The sequence below is a fragment of the Eucalyptus grandis genome, chromosome 2 (genome assembly GCF_016545825.1).
Source record: "Eucalyptus grandis isolate ANBG69807.140 chromosome 2, ASM1654582v1, whole genome shotgun sequence".
Lineage (NCBI taxonomy): Eukaryota > Viridiplantae > Streptophyta > Magnoliopsida > Myrtales > Myrtaceae > Eucalyptus > Eucalyptus grandis.
In genome coordinates, this window is record NC_052613.1 from 58,099,095 (window position 1) to 58,118,135 (window position 19,041).

The window sequence follows — 19,041 nt, forward strand, 5'->3', positions numbered from 1 at the left end:
GATCCGAATTCTTACGGATCAAATTAATAATTATATTGATTCGAGTACTTAAAAACTATCAACAAACCCCAAAAATTAATGTAATTAAAAAAATAACCCGACATCTTACGGGTCAAATTAATAATTACAATAAGTTTAGGGATAACTCTCGTGGATAATGCCTACAAGATTCATAAAGTGAACATTGGGATCCAATTAAGTAAATAACTAAAGAATGTAAACAAAATAAAGTAAAATAAATGAAAAAAATAAAAAAAACAACCTAATTGATTTTGCTTTTTCTGTTGTTTTTCCTTTTCTTCTGAGCAAGGCAGCACGTGGTGGCCGGTCCGGTGAGGAGTCGCCGGCGTGAGCGGATGATCGTCAGAGCTCCGGCGAGAGGAAAACAGCAGCAAGCGATCGGCGAGGAGGTGAATCGGTGGTAGCTTCACGAACGGGGGCGCTGCAGGGGAGTCGGCTCGGCGTCCGGTGGGGCCGAGGCGGTGGCAAGAACAGAGCACCGGCGTGCAGGCGCCGATCCGGTAGGGGCTGTGTCACGGCTGAGGAGGAGGCGCGGCGGACAAGTCGGACGGCGTCTCCGCAGGGGGCTAGCGTTCTGTTCAGGACTTGCTGGCGGAGCAGCGAGCTCGCGGGCGATGGAGAGGTCCGGCGACAGGCGAGATAGCGGTGCGGGTGCAGCGGTCGGTGGTTCGTCAGGGAGCGGAGCAGGGGCAAGGCTCGGCGCGGCACGGTAGCGGAAGCCTCGCGGATGGAAGTTGCAGAGGAGGGGCAGCGATTTGGGGAAGATGATGAACAGTAGGGGTCAAATCACCCCTTTACTTTTCTCCTCTCTCTCTCTCTCTCTCTCTCTCTCACGTCACTCTCCCTCTTCCTTCGCTTTTCTGCATAAGCTTTTTATTTTTCTTTTTCTCTTCTTTCCTTTTAACCTCCACGGATGGCTTCTCTTCCCTTTCACTTTTTCTGAATTTTTTAAAAGAAGCCCCACATCTCCACATACCCGATTGCTTTTTATAGGTGAAAATAGGTAATCTTCGTAGAATATTTTATCTCATTTTTTCAATATACACGAAGATAATCTATAACTTCCCGATCACCCAAAATCTTTTTATTTTCCTTATCTCCGAATATCTCTAATGATTTTATCCTATCGATAAAGATGAGACGAATGCGGTTTTCAATCTTCAAAAATCATCGAATATTGCATCAAATTTCAATTTTTCACAAGATAATTGATTTAAAAAAACAATGGGCTTGGGCTAATTTGCTCATTTCACGAGCTTAGTCCGACTTGTCAATTTAAGTTCAGAAACATTAATTCGAACCCATCCACCATTACTCCAATAAATAAAAATGCAAAATATGCAAACTAAATGTACCTAAATTTATATACTGTGCAATTAATATATTTTTTTTAGGGATTCTAATTTTTATGCTATAAATGACTAAATGAGTTACCAAAATTTAGGTGTCAACAACGCGTGATCGTTATAAGGGTCGAGATATCTTTTGAGTTGTGGCCAAGTGTAGTTAAAAATCTTGACTTTTCTTTTTGGTTATAGCGACCGAAAATCCATCATGAAAATATGTAAATAAAAGTGGCTTGGTTTTATCTTTTCCTATGATGCTTACTAGTATGCATTGTATCATGATTGTTGGAGGGAGAGATGGTGATATTCAATTATGCTTCCGCTAATAAGTTGCGCTGGGACCGTTTTCAAAAAAAAAATGCCTATGAACTACGATGCTTCTACTAAGAGATATAACTAGTGTTCATTAAGTATAGCGATAGGTACCTGTGGCGACCTTAGGTGTTTCGGGGGCCGTCGAGGGGTGCCACAGATCATGCGGGTGCGCAATCATTAAAGTAACACATGCAATTAAACATCATCAAATATGCAAATTAAACATACGATATAATCAAAATACAAGCAAATAAAAGTCTAATTACATTTATAAAAAAAAAAAAAAAAAAAACAATACATAGCAATTCCTAATCAAACCCCATTATTTTTGGATTTTCGAAATTTTTAATTTTTAAAAAATATCTTTAATTAATTTTTTAAAAAATAATTTTTAATTTTTTTAAATATTTAATATTTTTGGATTTTCGAAATTTTTTAAATATTTTTTAAATATTTTTAAATAATAAAATAAACTAAAATAAAATTTGGTGCCGGACTAGGCTGCGGGATCTAGACTAGCAAAAACCAACCGGGCTGGGCCTAGTGTGCAGCCCAGCCCAGCCTTATTTTTTTTTTTTTAAATAAAGCTCAATGCAAAAACAGCCCAAACCTGGCCCAATACGCTCAAAACCCTACCTAGTTGATTGGACCCAGCCTGACTCGCGCGACCTGAATTCTGGAGCCTTCGAGTTCAGCGATCCGCAATGTCAGAGGGATTAGCTGGGACGTCGACGGCGGTGATGGGCTTGACAACGGTGGTGATGCAGCAAGTGCGGCATTGGCGTCAACTTGGGCAACGTTGGGTAGGAGGACGGAGTAGCGAGGCAACAATGGCGCGAGCTCACGGGTGAGGAGGAACTCTGATGGCTAGCGGGACGGTGACTGACTCGGGCAAAGTGGCGGTGGCGCAGGGAGGCTCGGACGGCATCGGAGACCCCCCCTTTCTCCTATCTGGTCCTCTCTCCCTCTCCCGTTTCTTCATATCTGGGTTTCGGGGAAAACGGCGGCAAACAGCGTCGATTGGGTGGCTCGTCGACGACGATGGCGGTGTCTGGAGAAATGTGGCCAATGACGGCACAAGCGGCTCCTCCGGCTAGGACTGCAACGACGCTGCCTCGACTGGGCGAGCAGGGGCAACCCTCGACCTCTGAGGTTGAGGGTTGCCGGTGGATGCGGTGAGGACGTCGATCGAGGCAAGCGGCTACAACCCCTACTTCACAACTGGTTTCTAGAGGTGTTGGAGGCGGCAGCAAGGGTTGGCAGCTAAGAGATGCGGTAACAGCGACAGCGGCAACGGCGACGCCGGCGGTGTTGAGTTGAGGCGGCAAGGCCTCCTTTCTCTCGAGCTCCCCTCTCTCTCTGCCGAGCTCCCTCTCCCTGTTTTCTCTGTGTCTAGTCTCCCTTGAGCTCTCCCTCTCTCTATTATGGGTTCTCCTCTGTTGTCCTCCCCTTTGCCTTCGTTTTTTTTTTTTTTTTTGCTCCCTCTTCTCCTAGGGTTTCACGCATGAAGAGGAAGAAGAAGAAGGCGACATGGGCCGGGCCAAGGCGAGATCCGGCCCGGCCCCTTCCACGTTTTCTTTTTTCTCTTTTTTTTGTTGTTTTTGTTTTCTTTTTTTTTGTTTTGTTTTTTGTTTTTTTTAGCGACTAATTCTTAATTTTGTACACGATTAAATCCTAAATAAAATTGTAAAATTTAGGTGTCAACAAGTCTGTAGCTAGAGAATTTGAGCTAAGAGGGAAACTCCAAGTATGTCAAAAACAAAGTAGGCCATTATCTGAATACTTGAGAGAGTATAAACTGATTTGCGACCAGTTGAACGCAATAGGTAAGCCTCTGGATGAGATTGTAAAGGTGTTTGGAGTCTTGGAAGGGTTAGGATCGAAGTATGAAAATTTTCGAACAACAATGTATTGTTTGAAACCTCAACCAGATTATGATGAAGTTATTTCACAACTGGAGAGATTTGAAACAAAATTGCAAAATTACTCCTCAAACCAATATAATCCAAACTTTGCCTATTATGAGCAGATGAATGTTGAAGGGAATCGAAATATAGATAGTGAGACAGTTCAATCAAGTCTTGCCTTCATACGACAAAGAGGAAACAACAGGTTTTATGGAAATAGAGGTGGATTTAGTTATGGCAAAGGTGGTCGAAGTTTTAGTATTCGAGGTCATGGTTATGGAAGAAATCAAAGTTATAGAGCCTGTGATTTGAACCATGAACAAGAGGTTCAAGCTTAAAAACCACGGCTAAGTAATTTTGGCCAAGGATTTCAGCCTTATGCAGGTGCTCTTGATATCTTTGTGGAAGTTAAGTTATATCCATAGAGATATCAGGAAGTTAAGTTATATCCTCCCCTAAACTCCTCACTTAAAAATAGTCAAGAGGAGAAAGCAATAGGAGGTGCAAGAGTGATATGTCAAATCTGCAAACGACCAGGACACGATGCACTTCGGTGTTGGTATTGTTTTGATAATTCCTTCCAAGACCAAGACATTCCAATAGCACTTGCAGCAGTACATCTCGAAGATCCGAAAGGGAGTGCATGGTATCCAGATACGCGTGCTTCAGCTAATATAACTGCTAATCCGGGTATTGTTCACAACTCATCAAAGTATATTGGCTCGGATACAGTAATGATAGGAGATGGGTCCTGTCTTTCTATTACCCTCACTGGAAATGCTTTTTTACACATCGAATGTGATGTGTTACCCTTTAATAATGTGTTAGTGGTTCCAGAATAAAGAAAAATCTACTTTCGGTTTCTAAGCTAACCGATGACTATCCTTGCTCCTTTGTTTTTGACAAATATGGTGTTTATGTTAAGGACCATCAAACCAACACAACAATGCTACTTGGAAGGAAAGTTGGGGGTCTCTACAAAGTGGACCAGCAAACCACCAAGGTCCTTTTCACTTAAAGACATAAGGCAATTGTAGAAGAAGTGTGGCACTAGCGGCTAGCTCACACTAATTCTCAGACCTTAAAGTTTCTTCAGAATCAGAAGCTGATCCACTGCAATAAGATGACTCAAGCTGTGTGTAGGAGTTGTCGAATAGTCAAAAGTACTAAGCTAGCTTTTCCATTATCTGAATCTGAAACAAACTTTCCTTTGGAAAGGATACATTGTGATGTTTGGGGACCATCTCCAGTGAGTTTAGTTCAAGGGTTCAGATACTATGTTATCTTTACAGATAACTTTTCTCGTTATAGTTGAGTTTATCCAATGAGATTGAAGTCAGATTTCTATGATATCTTCATCCTGTTTCAGAAGTATGTGGAAAATCAATTTGATCAAAAAATTAAAGTGTTTCAATGTGATGGTGGGGGCGAATTTTCCAACAATAAGTTTCAGAATCACTTAAAAGCCTGTGGAATCAAAAACTACATATCATGTCCACATACTCCAGAACAAAATGGGATTTCAGAACAAAAGCATAGGCATGTGGTGGAACTTGGATTATTAATGTTGTTTCATGCAAGAGTCCCATTGATTTACTGGGTGGATGCCTTCTTGACTGCAACTTATATTATAAATATGCTTCTTGCTCAAAATTTACAGATGGAGTCTCCATACAGTAAGCTCTTCAAGCATAAACCAAGTTATGAACATTTACATGTCTTCAGAAGTGCTTGTTATTCTTGTCTTAGATCATATACACAACACAAGTTTGATCCTCACTCACTCACTTGTGTGTTTCTCGGCTATAGTTATAAACATAAAGGGTATAGGTGTCTTTTACCTTCGGATGGCAAAGTTTATATTAGCCAAAATGTCACATTCGATGAGAGTTTCTTCCCTTTTGCTAAGAAGCTAAATGAGGTGTTTCCACATTATACTGTTTTGTACAAGAAATGGGTTGAAGAGGTTGAATTTCTAAATTCAACCAAAGCAAAACGAGTGAGGAAGATTCCACATACTAATGCAGGATTTTTACAAGAACATGAGTTGCTTGAAAACAAACAGATGCGTGCCCCAAACACCACCACTGAGAAGTCACAAACACCATCAGATCCACATTCACCAACTATAACAGATTCATCATCTATCTTCGAGATAAGTGGAGATGGTGCACCTAGTCAACCAACTGCAATTCCAGTTGACAGCTACTAGAATCAAGAGAGACAGGCTTTACAGCCCACAATATCAACTAGAACATCAACACACTCCATGCAAACCCGGTCCAAGTCAGGTATTGTGAAACCGAATCCTAAGTATGCTTGTCTGGCTGAATATCATGTACCTGCAGAACCCAAGACATTCAAATTTGCATTAGCTCATGAGGGATGGCATAGAGCAATGATCGAAGAGATGAATGCACTTCATGAAAATCAAACCTGGGCATTGGTTCCAAGAACTGATCATATGCATGTGATAGGGTGCAAGTGGGTTTTTAAAACTAAACTGGCACCGGCACCGGATGGAAGTCTTGACAAGTTGAAAGCAAGATTGGTAGCAAAGGGATTCCACCAGGAGGAAGGAATTGATTTCCTTGAGATGTTTAGTCCAGTCATCAAACAAGCAACAATTTGGATCGTTCTCTCAGTTGCAATGGTAAAGAGGTGGTTGATACATCAACTCAATGTCAAAAATGTCTTCTTGCAAGACACATTGAAAGAAACTGTCTATATGGAGCAACCCCCTGGGTTTGCCCATCCTACACTTGCTGATCATGTCTGCCTACTCCGAAAGTCTCTTTACGGTCTACGACAAGCACCGCACGCATGGTTTGAGAAGTTTAGTAATTTCCTGCTTGAATCAGGTTTCTTTTGTAGTACTATAGATTCATCACTCTTTGTGTTTCATAAGGGGCAAGACACAATTTTACTCCTACTCTACGCAAATGATATCCTGTTGATAGGTAATTCTAATATTTTACTTACACAACTAATTACATCTCTAAGTTCAACGTTTCAAATGAAGGACTTAGAATGTATTCATTACTTCTTGGGTATTGAGGCAAAACACACACCCGAAGAACTCTTTCTTTGTCAGACGAAGTATGTTGTTGATCTTCTTGAGAGAGCAAACACGAAGGAATGTAAACCAATATCAACACCACTACCTCTAAAACTATCATATTCTTTTGACGATGAAGTCTATCTTGATCAACCACTTGAGTACCGTAGCTTAGTTGGGGGTCTCCAGTATTTGACAATAACAAGACTAGATATTGCCTATGCTACCAATATGCTTTGTCAGAAAATGCAGAACCATACAGTTGGTGACTTTAACAGATTAAAACGAGTTCTTCGCTATGTTAAAGGAACTATAAATTTTGGAATTTTCCTTCACTCCAACAGTTCCTTGAAGCTTTATGGGTTTTCGGATGCTGATTGGGCTAGTTGTGTTGCAACAAGGCGTTCTACAACTGGATTTTGTACTTATCTTGGGTCCAACCTACTCTCCTGGTCAGCAAAGAAGCAAACTACAGTATCTCGATCATCCACAGAAGTAGAGTATAGAGCGTTGGCTTCTACTACTTCTAAGCTCACATGAATAAGTTTTGTTCTTTGGGACATTGGCCTATCGTTAGCTTCACCTACGATAATCTTTTGTGATAACCGATCAGAAATCTCTCTTACGACTAATCTTGTACTACATGCCAGGACAAAACATATTGAAATTGATTTCCATTTTGTTCGCGAGAAAATATCTCTTGGTTCTCTGAGTGTACGATATGTTCCAAACAACTACCAAATTGCTGATATTTGTACTAAAGCACTATCCAAACGGGACCATTGCATCATACGCACCAAACTGGGTCTAGGGTTCAAACCCACACCCAGTTGCGGGGGATGTTGAGAATTGCAGCGCTTAGAAGGAAGCAGCATGAAGAAACTCAGCAACAAAAGTCAAATGGAACAGAGGAAACAGAGGATTGGCACGAAGAATGAGTAGTCAATCAAATTAGAAGGGCGTAAAACTACGTCGTTTGCTTCAACAGAGTTATTTCTTGTATACATATGCATGAGCTCTATTTTTCTGTTATGTGTGTGCGTTGAGCTGTCATTCAAGGAGTGGTTGGTTTAGATCTAGAAGTTTTTCATCTGTTGTTATATAAAAGCATGTAAAAACAGAACGAATGGTTAATCGAGCTCTCAGATGAAAGAAAGAAGAAGATGAGCTCGACAGCAAGCTCTCTTCGCATTCAGCTTCAACTACTCCCATCTGTATTGATTTTTTCTTCAGAGAGATGGGAGACAGAGTAATTGAAATTGGTGCAGAGGAGGAAGAGTTTGCTTTCTGAGTATTTTCGTTTTTCTCTCCTTTTCATTTCAACTTATGCATCGACTGGACTTTCTTTTGGCCCAATGTGCGTCCGTTGCTCAATTTGTATCTGCTCTGTCAATTTGTATCTCCATTGTTCGAGGCGTGATGTTGATCTGTTGAGATTTTGGTTTATATCTCTAGATTTATCGAAATAACAGACCACTCTGAGACTTATTATTGATCCCAGGTGTTCCCTGCATAACTTTGTATCTAATCATCGCATCAGGTGTTCCCTGTATAACTTTGTATCTACTCATCGCATCAATTCCGCGAATTTACAATGGGAGCTCGAGCCTTATCTTATCGAGAGGAAAAGAAAAGTGGAGGGGCCCTGGGGGGCCTCATATGCATAATTTGGTACTTAAATACACGTCGAAGAATGTTTCAAGCAATCTAACAAGACGTAGCTTCGACTTGACTCGAGGAAGACGACGAATAGAGAGAATGGGGGGGTTGGATTTCAGTTTTCGAGTGGCTGAGAATCAAGCTTGATGAATATTGCGGATGGCAGCGTTGATGCTCTTGCAATCATAATCCATTATCTTCGACCAGTTATCGAAGTCCCCAATTTCCTGTGGCGCGAAACATACGTTAACACGAGTGCGTGGGGGGTGGGGTGGGTTTGTAAAAAAGCAATCCGAACTTGGCAAGGTGGGGGGGTCCAAAGACAGACCTTGACGGCGGAGTTGAGAGCATGAGTGGAGGCGAGCCAGTGATCGGTCTGCTTCGTGAAGCGGGAGACGGTGGCGGCCAAAGCCCGAATCTCGAGCTCGATGCGCTTTTGGTTGAGGAAGGCCTCCTGCACCCCTCCGTTCACCGTCTGCACCAGCAGATCCGACACCGCAGCTGCGCTCCTGATTGCGTCTTTCTTGGCCTTCTCGGCGCGGTCTCGGAGGAGGACCTTGCTGTGGTGGTGATCGTGGATTAGGCCGAGCAGAGAAGCTTCCAAGGCTCCGCCGCCGCCGCCCACGGGATGGCGATCTGCCAGGGATGGCTCCGATCCAGATGGAGACAGGACCCGCGTCCGAGCAAGTGGTAGCTGCGGTGAGTACATTCTCTCTCTCTCTCTCTCTCTCTCTCGCTCTAGGGGGGGGAGAGGGGTGGCGTCGCACCATATCGCTGTCCTGTCTTTGAGTTGGGCTGGGGGTGGGCAGCGGAGCCCAGTCCACATCCACCGACGGTGAAGGCCCAAAAACAGAGAAAACGAGTGATTGAGAAAGACATGAATAATTGGATGAGCGACGACGGGGTGCCTGACCTGTCTCGTTTCATTCATAGTAGCAGTAGGACTATTCTCATGGAACTTAGAAGTGGGGCCCCAACCCATAAGTCTAGTTCTACTCTTTGGCTCCAAAAATTAAATGCTTCTTCCCTCACCCCACCCGTCTTTTTGCCGACGGACTTGGGGGAGAGAGAGAGAGAGAGAGAGAGTGGTGGGTGGGGTACCCCCGGCGGGGGAGCGGGGGTCATCATCAGCATCAGCTCCTATAATGCCCACTCGTTTTCACGAAATTTCGAAAGGAGGGTGTCCTTATTCCATGTTTCTTCTGGCTCTAAATCTATTATTAGGTTAGGTAATAGCTCAACATCGTGCATTTCGCGCCGTCCCCCTCCCCCGCCTTCCCTCTGCCAACTTCCCCTCCCCCATCATGTCCCGTTAACGACGTCCACCGACTTTGAGTTCATGTTTTTTTTTCTCAGAAGGAATATCCTTTTGCCTCTCGTCCCATGCAATTCTCGAGAGGGACGCGAAATGAAAGAGAGGCCACACCCACCCTTTGCCCCTTCTCTAGGCTAAGAAAAGAGAGAGATGCTTTGGTCCCCGGATTTAATTACACCCGATTGTGATCTTCATGAGGATCGCTTCACTTTTAACTAGATGGTTCCGCTTTCCCCTATTCTTAAACTCCATTCGTTTTGCGAAAAGATGTGGCATTTTTAGAAAATAATTTCTAGAAAGCTATTTTTGGAAAATGTAATCAGTTTTTCGATGTTCGAGTGAAACTTGAAAATGAAGTGAAAAATATTTTCCGTTATTTGATAAGGAAAATATTTTCCTTCATACACTCTTTTTCATTTATTTTATTTTTAAATCAATTTAAAAAAATTGATTATTATTTTTTTTCAATTTTCTTTTTCTTTTCTTTGTTTTCCCTCTACTTCCCACAGGTGAGCCTTGAGGTCGCCGTGCACAGTGACTGGCTAAGAAAGAAGAAAGGGAAAACAAAGAAAATAAAAATAAAAATAAAAATAATTTAAATTTAAATTTAAAAATATATTAAAAAAGAGGAAAAGAACGAAGGAGGAGAGGAGGAGAGACTGAGGGCCTATAGAGGTGTAAGATAAAATAGATCTAAAGGGAAAAATATTAACATTTCCTATAGTTTATAAAAAAAATTCCCTTCATGGAAAAAAAATTTCCAAGTAATTCATTTTTTATAAAACGAATGCCAAAAATTCCGTAAAATATTTTTTTAAAATTTATTTTTCATAAAATGAATGGAGACTTAGACTCCATCTCGTGCGGCTCCTGCGGCTCCCTTTTCGTCCTTACATTTCTCATTCTCCCATTTCTCCTCCATGGGTCGTGGTGGCGATGTTCCCCATTTCTTGTACATCCATAAGTACCATGGAGCATGGCATGATTGACCAGGACAGATGTTACACGCGCCTAATTAAGTCCTTTCCACTTCCGCCGTTGAATAATAACATGATTTCCCTCCACCAATGCTTCATGTTTCGATTGCTTGTGCACTATGCAATGTGAGGTAGAAAAAGTAATACAAGATATAAACTAACGGCTTTGGCTTGGTGATCTGTCTTCACACCCCCAAGCACAAGCAAGTTCGTGTATTGACTATCCACTCGGCTTGCGTCTTACTTGGCCCATGAATTAAGTGAGTTATTTCATGACTTTGAGTTTAACTACCTAATTAAGTGACCTTCTTTGTCCTATAAAAATGATATTCGATGAGATTTTCTATCTTCCAAAGACAATCACAAGCACCCATTGTAAAGAAAAAGAGCTGACTAATGGTGGGTCGATACAAGGAAAAAAATTAAAGAACAGCTAATAGATGGGGCAATATGACTAGTGATTATGGATAAGATTAGAAGTGGTCAACATCAATGATTCTTGGCGGCCAAGATGGGAGTATAGAAAGGTCATCGATTGGTGAGCCACAAATTGGATCTTGTAAAGAAGATAAGCTAAAAATAACTATATGGATGGTATTTCACTAAACAAAACATTTGTTGGAGGAAGTTTCCTTTCAATCAAGGATGGAGGAAGACATCATTTGATAAAGAATAGTCGTACACCAATGACAACGATGATGGGCCTGACCCACCCGCGGTGAGCGTTAATTAGTGTCCAAGTTTTGGGGGGTCCAGGCACACATTGGTTGATACAATAATTTGTGTTTTTCTCCATAGTAATGAGAAACAACAATGACAATGTTTCCTTGGCAAATCGATTCTAGCATAAGAAATTTTATGGATTTCACCTAAAGTTTGAAGTTTGTCTTTCAGATAATAGGAAAATTACATTAACACAACATGCTCATGGTGAATTTTTTTCATGGAATAAGGGTAATAACACTAATTGGTTTTAGTATCAAAATTCAGTAGGAATTTATTCAAAAGAGGACAAAATGTCGATGTCTTCACTTGACTCCCGAGAGATCACGACGCTTCCCAACAAGAGAAGTGTAGATGGTCCCGTATGGTGGTGAGCATGGCAACGAACAATACAGCGGAAGAAACTGCCCGCTGGAAAGGCCTGCATCTAAGAAGCACCACACTCTCCGGAAGCCTTTGTGTCGTATTCGACACTCCGACACATGTCTAACACGCTCCAACACGTGGTCAATGAGTGTTGGAAAATCCAACACGTGATCAATTCTTCCTGACATACTCCGACATGTGAGTTCAAAATTCTGACACGCGATTCTGACATATACGGAGTCAATTTTAAAAATTTTCAATACTTGAGAAGTCAAAATGTAAATATATGAAAAAATAATGAAAATAACAAAAATAAAAGGGAAAGAAGAAAATTCTTACTCTCAAGTTTCTCACTTATAAGTTATGATCTTCCCGTGAGTGATGATGGAACGTCCTTCTTCTCGTCAGAGTTGTTCCGTGGCCCCCACATACTTAAAGTTATAATTTTTTTTTGTTTCTTTCCGCTTCTCGCAAGTATTGCTTGCAAATTATCTCTTTTGGTCTATATTATTGGCTTGTGAGTTATCTCTCACATTTTCCATAGCGTATTTAGTATTTACTTTTCTTTTGGTCATACTTCAAGAGTTTTTGTCCTGAATTTTCATTTTTCTCGAATCTTGTTTTGCAAAGGAGCTCCAAGTTAGTCTATATCATGAACTCCCAACTCTGTCTAGGACCATAAGAAATCTCACTAATCTCCGACAAGTATAAGAAAATAGGAAATGTTCCTTTAATTTTCCTCTTTCATGTTTGCAATTTTTGAATTTCTTGTTCAATCTCTATCAAATTAAAACAATGAATGATATTAACAAATATTTGATTAATATTTTTAGTATAAATTAATTATATGCCATTTTTATTATTACTTTTTACTTTTGCATTTATCTATTTAAAATACATATTTAATATATAACGTGTTAGAACGTATTGGAATTCTTTATTTTTTTAGAAATGACATGTCAACGTGTCGTGTCACGTCCGTGTCGCGTGTCGCGTGCTCGTGCCGGTGCTATACAGGCATGCATGCATGCAATTCCCAAAGAGAAAAGGGTTGATGGACGTGGGATGGCCCTACACCTTTTTGACATTTTGAAACCCTTGGTTCCCTGGAATCCGAAAAATCAAGCATCTTATCTTTGCTTCATTTCACGTTTCCATCATCAGTCAAATTCAATCAAAATCTAGAAACCCCCTCCTTTTTATCACATTATATTTTTGTGTGACGTGGAATTTTCAAGCCATGCATTGGCTGGTCTGAGACAACCTGCCTCCGGCCAAACTTCTCGTTGATGAGATGTCTATAAAGCCCGTTCCATCCCCCATGCGGAAGTTCACATTTTTACCCGTTTGATCACCTTCACAACAGAATGCCTAGTCGTCATCCGATTTGGGTAATTGTCGCCATAGCTTTTGTAACCGCACTCGGGTGGGGAAGTGCCTCCGCACAACTCTCTACAAACTTCTACTCCAAAAGTTGTCCCAATGTTTTGAGCACGGTGAAATCTGTTGTCCGGTCCGCGGTGTCGAAAGAGCGCCGCATGGGTGCTTCTCTCCTTCGCCTCTTCTTTCATGATTGCTTCGTCAATGTAATCTTTCCTTCTTCCCTTCCTTTTTCCCAAATTTCTTCCTGTTCCTTACATATACTCCCCTGCCGCAACCATTTTTACCCTTAAAACCCGAGCCTTATGTCGTAAACAGGGCGAAAGAGTACGCATAATAATTCCATTATATAGGCTGTCTATGACCATTTCTATGAATACACTGGCTTCCTTTCTTTTTGAATATATAGACAAAAAAAAAAGTCAATTTGAATTTCAATACTATCTTCCATCGAAAAATATCATGACAACATTCATGTGGACTAGTCTCTACATGAAGAATTTTTTTTTTAGAAAATTAATAGGAAAGCATCACCGACCCTTCAATATTTATTATTTGTGAACTTCTCACACTAAGTGGATCGTCGATGAGTCAGTCCTGTTCAAAGACATGAGTGGCTTCCTTTTTTTTTTTTTTTTTTTGGTCATAAAAGACATGCATGGCTTGACATGGTTAGTTTTGTACCAACCAAAAATAGGGGTGCGATGGCTCGATACTCCTGGACGACACATCCTCGTTCCAAGGGGAGAAGACGGCCGGCCCAAATAATAAGTCTTTGAGAGGATACAACGTCATTGACCGGATCAAGTCCAAGGTGGAGTCCGCCTGTCCAGGTGTGGTCTCTTGCGCAGACATCGTGGCCATTGCTGCTCGCGACTCGGTTGTCCTAGTATGTGTTGCAATCGATATAGCTAGTTGCGCCTTTAGTCTGAGCTCCTAATTTACTCTTATTATCAATTGATGGTGATGGGATATTTGAAGCTGGGCGGGCCAAGTTGGGAAGTGAAACTGGGAAGAAGAGACGCGAGGACCGCGAGCTTCTCACTCGCCAACAGCGGAGCCCTTCCCCCTCCAACTTCAACGCTCTCCAACCTCACGTCTCTTTTCCAAGCTCAAGGCCTCTCCACCAGGGACATGGTTGCCTTGTCTGGTACGTGTTTAATATTGCAGTCTCTGGCCTCGCTCAGTTGCTAGGTTGCTCATGGGTCATGCATGGGCGTGCATTGCAGGGTCTCACACCATAGGTCAGGCAAGGTGCATAAGCTTCAGAAGTCGCATATACAACGACAGCAACATCGACAGCTCCTTTAGCAAGACTAGGCAGCGCAAGTGCCCCAGCACCGTTGGGTCTGGGGACCAAAACCTGGCTCCTCTCGACCTCCAATCTCCCACCGCCTTCGACAACGCCTACTTCAAGAACCTGCTCAGCAACAAGGGCCTTCTTCACTCGGACCAGGAGCTCTTCAATGGCGGATCCACCGACTCTCTCGTCAAGACGTACTCCAACAACCCCAAGACCTTCAACTCCGATTTTGCTTCCGCCATGATCAAGATGGGTGACATCAAACCCCTCACGGGTTCCAAAGGCGAAATTCGCAAGATCTGTAGCAAGGTCAATTAGAGTCTCTACACCTCGTCTCACCACTTGAGGTTGTGGAAAAGATGAGGTTTATTTATTCTTTCTAACATTTAGTTAAAAACCAGGATTGAGTATATGCAAGGCGAATGCCCCCGACCAAACAGCCGGGGGGTGGGGGTGTGTGGGTGTGGGGTGGGGTAGTATTTTGTTGTCGAACAAGGGTAACTTTGATTTCACCCGGAGTAAATTTTATTTTTCTACGATTGACTAGTTTGATTTATATATGCACCAACAATAATTCGCCGTACAAATGACCGTTTGCCTTTAAGGGTTACTTATCCACGTTCTCGCCGAAATTGAAGAAAAGTTATCTCAAACTTTACAACAATAAGAAAAAAACTGCCAATCAATTTGAATGGCCTGAAAAATCCATGTCATTTTAAAGAAGTTCGAGATGTTCAGTATTAAATAAAGCCAGACCTCAAATCGAGTCATAACATATACTCTACGTTACTACTGCGCATCATCAGGGAAACTCTTCTTTCATTGAATTGGAAAAAACTGAAAATTCCTCAATAAGACAGCCGGTACAAGCACCAGGCCCGACCCTGCTAAGCCCATAGTCAAGCCCTCCATTTACACGAAAACCTACATGACATAAGTACCTTAACCAAACCTTAAGTTTGGGCAGGCAGGTTTGCTCATTTTTAATGTTGGGTAATCCAACTTTCGTATATAAGCCCAACCATTCTAGCCTTTTCGACATTTTGGTAGGCTCCAACGGTGGGTGATGAGCCACCATGACCATCACGAAGCTGCAGAAAATTATTCACATAAACAACTAATTAATCAAAAACAAGCAGATCCATATATAACTGTAAAATATCAAAATTAATATGCACAACATAATTAAAACATACATGTTTGAGCCATTGATTTACTTGAAGAAAAATATATTAATCCGTTTAATTAGAAATTTATTGGAATGCCAGATATTCCTCTATGATCTATTTCAGTATAGCAGCTTTTAATGAGATTAAGCAATTGATAGGCATAACCTACATTTTTATAAGCTAGAGAGGGGACCTAACAAATCCTAATTAATAATATGTCAACCGAGGCTCTCGTATTTTAGGCTTCAGTTAAACACAATTGCATACACTTTGCTATTCAGCTAGGCCTATTATTAATAGATGCCAAAATATCAATTTAATAAAACAGTTATTAATAATAATAAGTCCATATTATAGGAAATTTCCTATGTTCTTCTACCAGTCGTGAGCTGTGAATTTTGAGGGTTGATATGTTTGCTAGAATGGTGCGACTCCTTTTTAAGCCCGTTTCAATTCGTGTGCAGGTTTCCTCTCTCTCAATGATTTGCTGGCATGCAACAAAGCGGTGCCGGCGGAGCCACTATCTTGGGAAGTGCCAGAAGAATTGGCAGACTTAGGGCGCGTTTGGTAATAATTATGTTCCCAATAGTAGATTCTGATCAGAAATAATTTTTTTTTTTTTCTGTTCAGAACCGATTATAAAAATTTTAAGTCGTTTAATAACTATCCAAAATTTCTGATTCTGCAATAGAATTGCATTTAGTACCATGCTCATTGATTATGTTCCAAATTAATTTCTTTTAATTTTTAAATAATCTTTATAATTTTTCTTTTCTTTTTTTCTTTTTCCTCCTATTCTTCTTCTTCTTCTTTAGGCCGGTCGTCGGTCCGGCGGCCATGCCGATGAGGGCCAGTGACCTCACCGGAGCGTCATTGGCCCTCGTCGGTTGAGCCTCGCCAGTGGCCTGGCCAGGCCGGCCTCGCCGAGGCGGGCTTGCCTTCGGTGAGCTCGTCGGACCGGTTGCCGGCAACCGGTGGCAGCAGTGGTGGCGGGTGGCGGGCGGCGGTGACGGCGGCGGCAGTGGCGGACGATGGTGGATGGGGGCGGATGGTGGCATGCGATTGAAGAAGAAGAAGAAAAGAGAAGAATAGTTAAGTTTGATTCTTTTTTCTGATTCTAGAACAAGAATCGTATTTTTTTTATTCTTGATTCTACTCCCAATTTGTTCTCGGGAACAAAAGTTTTACCAAATGCGATTATGTTCCCAAACTGATTCCAGGAACAAAGAATCAGAATTTGGTCATGTTTGAATGGTTACCAAATAGAGCCTTATTTTTTATATACATGAAGAGCGAGCCTGCCCTAGAGAAACTATCGAGATTGCAGCTTTTGCTTGGCATCAGCGATTCGGCCGCGGCGGCTATTCGAGAGATGGGAGACAGAGTAATTAAAATTGATGCAGAAGAGGAAGAGTTTGCTTTCTAAGTATTTTCTTTTTCATTTTCTTTTCATTTCAATTTTCCTTATGTATCGACGGGACTTTCTTTTCGCCCAATGTGCGAGGGGTCCATTGCCCGATTTGTATTTCCATTGCTCGAGGCGTGACGCTGAGTTGTTGAGATTTTGGTTTATATCCATAGATTTGTCGAAATAACAGACCATTCCAAGAAGTATTATTGATCTTAGGTATTCCCCACATAACTTTGTATCTGCTCATCACATCGATTTTGTGAATTTACAACGGAGGTTCGAGCCTTATCGGGATAAAAAGGAAAGTGGAGGGACCCTTGGGGCATCATATGCATAATTTGGTACTTAAATACACATCTCGAAGAATGTTTCAAGCGATCTAACAAGACGTAGCTTCGACTCGACGTGAGGAAGACGACGAATAGAGAGAATGGGGGATGGATTCCATTTTCCGAGTGGCTGAGAAATCAAGGTTGATGAATGTTGCGGATGGCAGCGTTGATGCTCTTGCAATCATAGTCCATTACCTTCATCAAGTTCTCGAAGTCCCCAATTTCCTGTGCCGCGAAACATACGTCAACACGCGTGCGGGGAGGTGGGTTTGGTAAAAAAGCAATCCGAACTTGGCAAGGTGGGAGTCAAAGACAATAAGGGTGAGCATGCTTATGGGGTAGAATCTGAAAATTAAGGAATCTGTTTCAATGGATAAATTTTAGGTTTTTAGTTGGAGAAACCTGAAACCTGCAATTTAGAATCTGGAACAAGTTTTAATGTTTTTCTTGATCCATGTCTACGTGCGATATTTTGATATTTTATAAGGTTCAATAGTGAGTGTATAATCTATAAGTACTAATCCGAGTTTCCATTTTATAGCTAAGATTTTTACTTTATTAATATTCATGTTTTTGGGTATTTAAATATAAGTTATGATTAATAAATTATAATCGTTCAAATAATAATATAAATGAGACTTGGGTAGACCTTGGAACCTATATTAAAACCTATGACAATATAGATTCAAAGTTTTAGGGTATGTAAGGTAGATTTCAAGTTCCAAAAAATGACAAATTTGTTTCAACGGGTAGGTTTTCAGACGGAACATGTACGAAGAGATGGTCAATAGAATCTAGCGTGAGCTTGCAGAAGGCACAAACTTCCCTCCCGATCCTCCCATAGGACATATGAAAGGCTTGTGTTGGAAGACGGTTCTTAATGATTAGCCATAGATTGAATTGGTACCTCGGAGTGATAGCTTTGTTTCATAAATGCCATGCATAAGCCATCGAGAAGAGACCAGACGGATCGACACTCCACACAAATCTATCCGGAACCTCAGGAAGAAGAATAGGGAGCTGGCCCCACGAGTCCATCACCATCCTAAAGGCTCGACCTGGCTCAGAGAAAAGGTCCGCAACAGCTGCACACCTAGGAAGCCCCGACTCTAAGATAGTTTGCTCTGAGCAAATCAGATCCAACGGCCCACTCTGGTGCCAATGATCAAACCAGAGGGAGACTGTCCACCCATCACCAATCCTCCAGCGGAAATTGAGTCGAACCTTGGGTCTCAGGTGTAGGATCCTCCTTCAAGCCCAAGAGCAGTAGGCCGGAGCCTTAACCCTCCAGAAGTTCTTCCTTCTCAGAAAAGTAGAGTGAATCTATTTGCACCACAATGACTCTTTGTCAGTGAAGAGGGTCCAAATATGTTTAAGCATGGCTGCTTTGTTGTACTCTCGTAGTCTACGAATCCCAAGACCACCTTCCTCCTTAGGGAGACATACATCCTCCTAGGATACCTTGGCACCTCCCTTACCAAGGCCAGGCCTCTTCCACAGGAACTGTCTAAGGATCTGCTCTATACGATCTAAGACTACGACAGGAATGATAAATACACTGGCCCAATAAGCCTGAATCGCATGGAGCACTAACCTTATAAGTTGAACTCTTCTGGCAAATGAGGGAAAGCGATAAGTCCAGGATTGCACCATTGCCATAATGCGATTGACCAAGACAACGCAATCCGCCTTGCCAAGCCTCGAGGAGATGATAGGGGCCCCTAGATAGCGCACCGGTAGCTTTTCTTCAACAAATCCA

General features: G+C 41.7%; 2 protein-coding genes and 1 pseudogene across 2 annotated transcripts; 2 read left to right on the forward strand and 1 right to left on the reverse strand.

The window, feature by feature from the left end:
• LOC120290828 overlaps positions 1-16,965 on the forward strand; it is a 33,449-nt pseudogene extending 16,484 nt beyond the window's left edge.
• On the reverse strand, positions 8,271-9,067 carry LOC104434129 (biogenesis of lysosome-related organelles complex 1 subunit 1). Its single transcript, XM_010047098.3, has 2 exons — positions 8,635-9,067; positions 8,271-8,533 (listed from the first exon to the last, which is right to left on the reverse strand). Exons 1-2 carry the CDS (start codon positions 9,013-9,015, stop codon positions 8,444-8,446), a joined length of 471 nt encoding a protein of 156 aa, XP_010045400.1. The 5' UTR covers positions 9,016-9,067; the 3' UTR covers positions 8,271-8,443.
• Positions 13,016-14,809, forward strand: LOC104434128 (peroxidase 4-like). Its single transcript, XM_010047097.3, has 4 exons — positions 13,016-13,273; positions 13,765-13,956; positions 14,049-14,217; positions 14,297-14,809. Exons 1-4 carry the CDS (start codon positions 13,055-13,057, stop codon positions 14,686-14,688), a joined length of 972 nt encoding a protein of 323 aa, XP_010045399.1. The 5' UTR covers positions 13,016-13,054; the 3' UTR covers positions 14,689-14,809.
• Positions 16,966-19,041: the final 2,076 nt, after the last annotated feature.

Bases quoted from the DNA above. Each gene is read 5' to 3' on its own strand.
- LOC104434129 (XM_010047098.3), bottom strand. From the start codon at position 9,015: ATGTACTCACCGCAGCTACCACTTGCTCGGACGCGGGTCCTGTCTCCA. The intron at 8,534-8,634 runs GTCTGTCTTTGG...TTCGCGCCACAG, and splicing joins CTCTCAACTCCGCCGTCAAG to GAAATTGGGGACTTCGATAA.
- LOC104434128 (XM_010047097.3), top strand. From the start codon at position 13,055: ATGCCTAGTCGTCATCCGATTTGGGTAATTGTCGCCATAGCTTTTGTA. The intron at 13,957-14,048 runs GTATGTGTTGCA...GGATATTTGAAG, and splicing joins CTCGCGACTCGGTTGTCCTA to CTGGGCGGGCCAAGTTGGGA. The intron at 14,218-14,296 runs GTACGTGTTTAA...CGTGCATTGCAG, and splicing joins GGACATGGTTGCCTTGTCTG to GGTCTCACACCATAGGTCAG.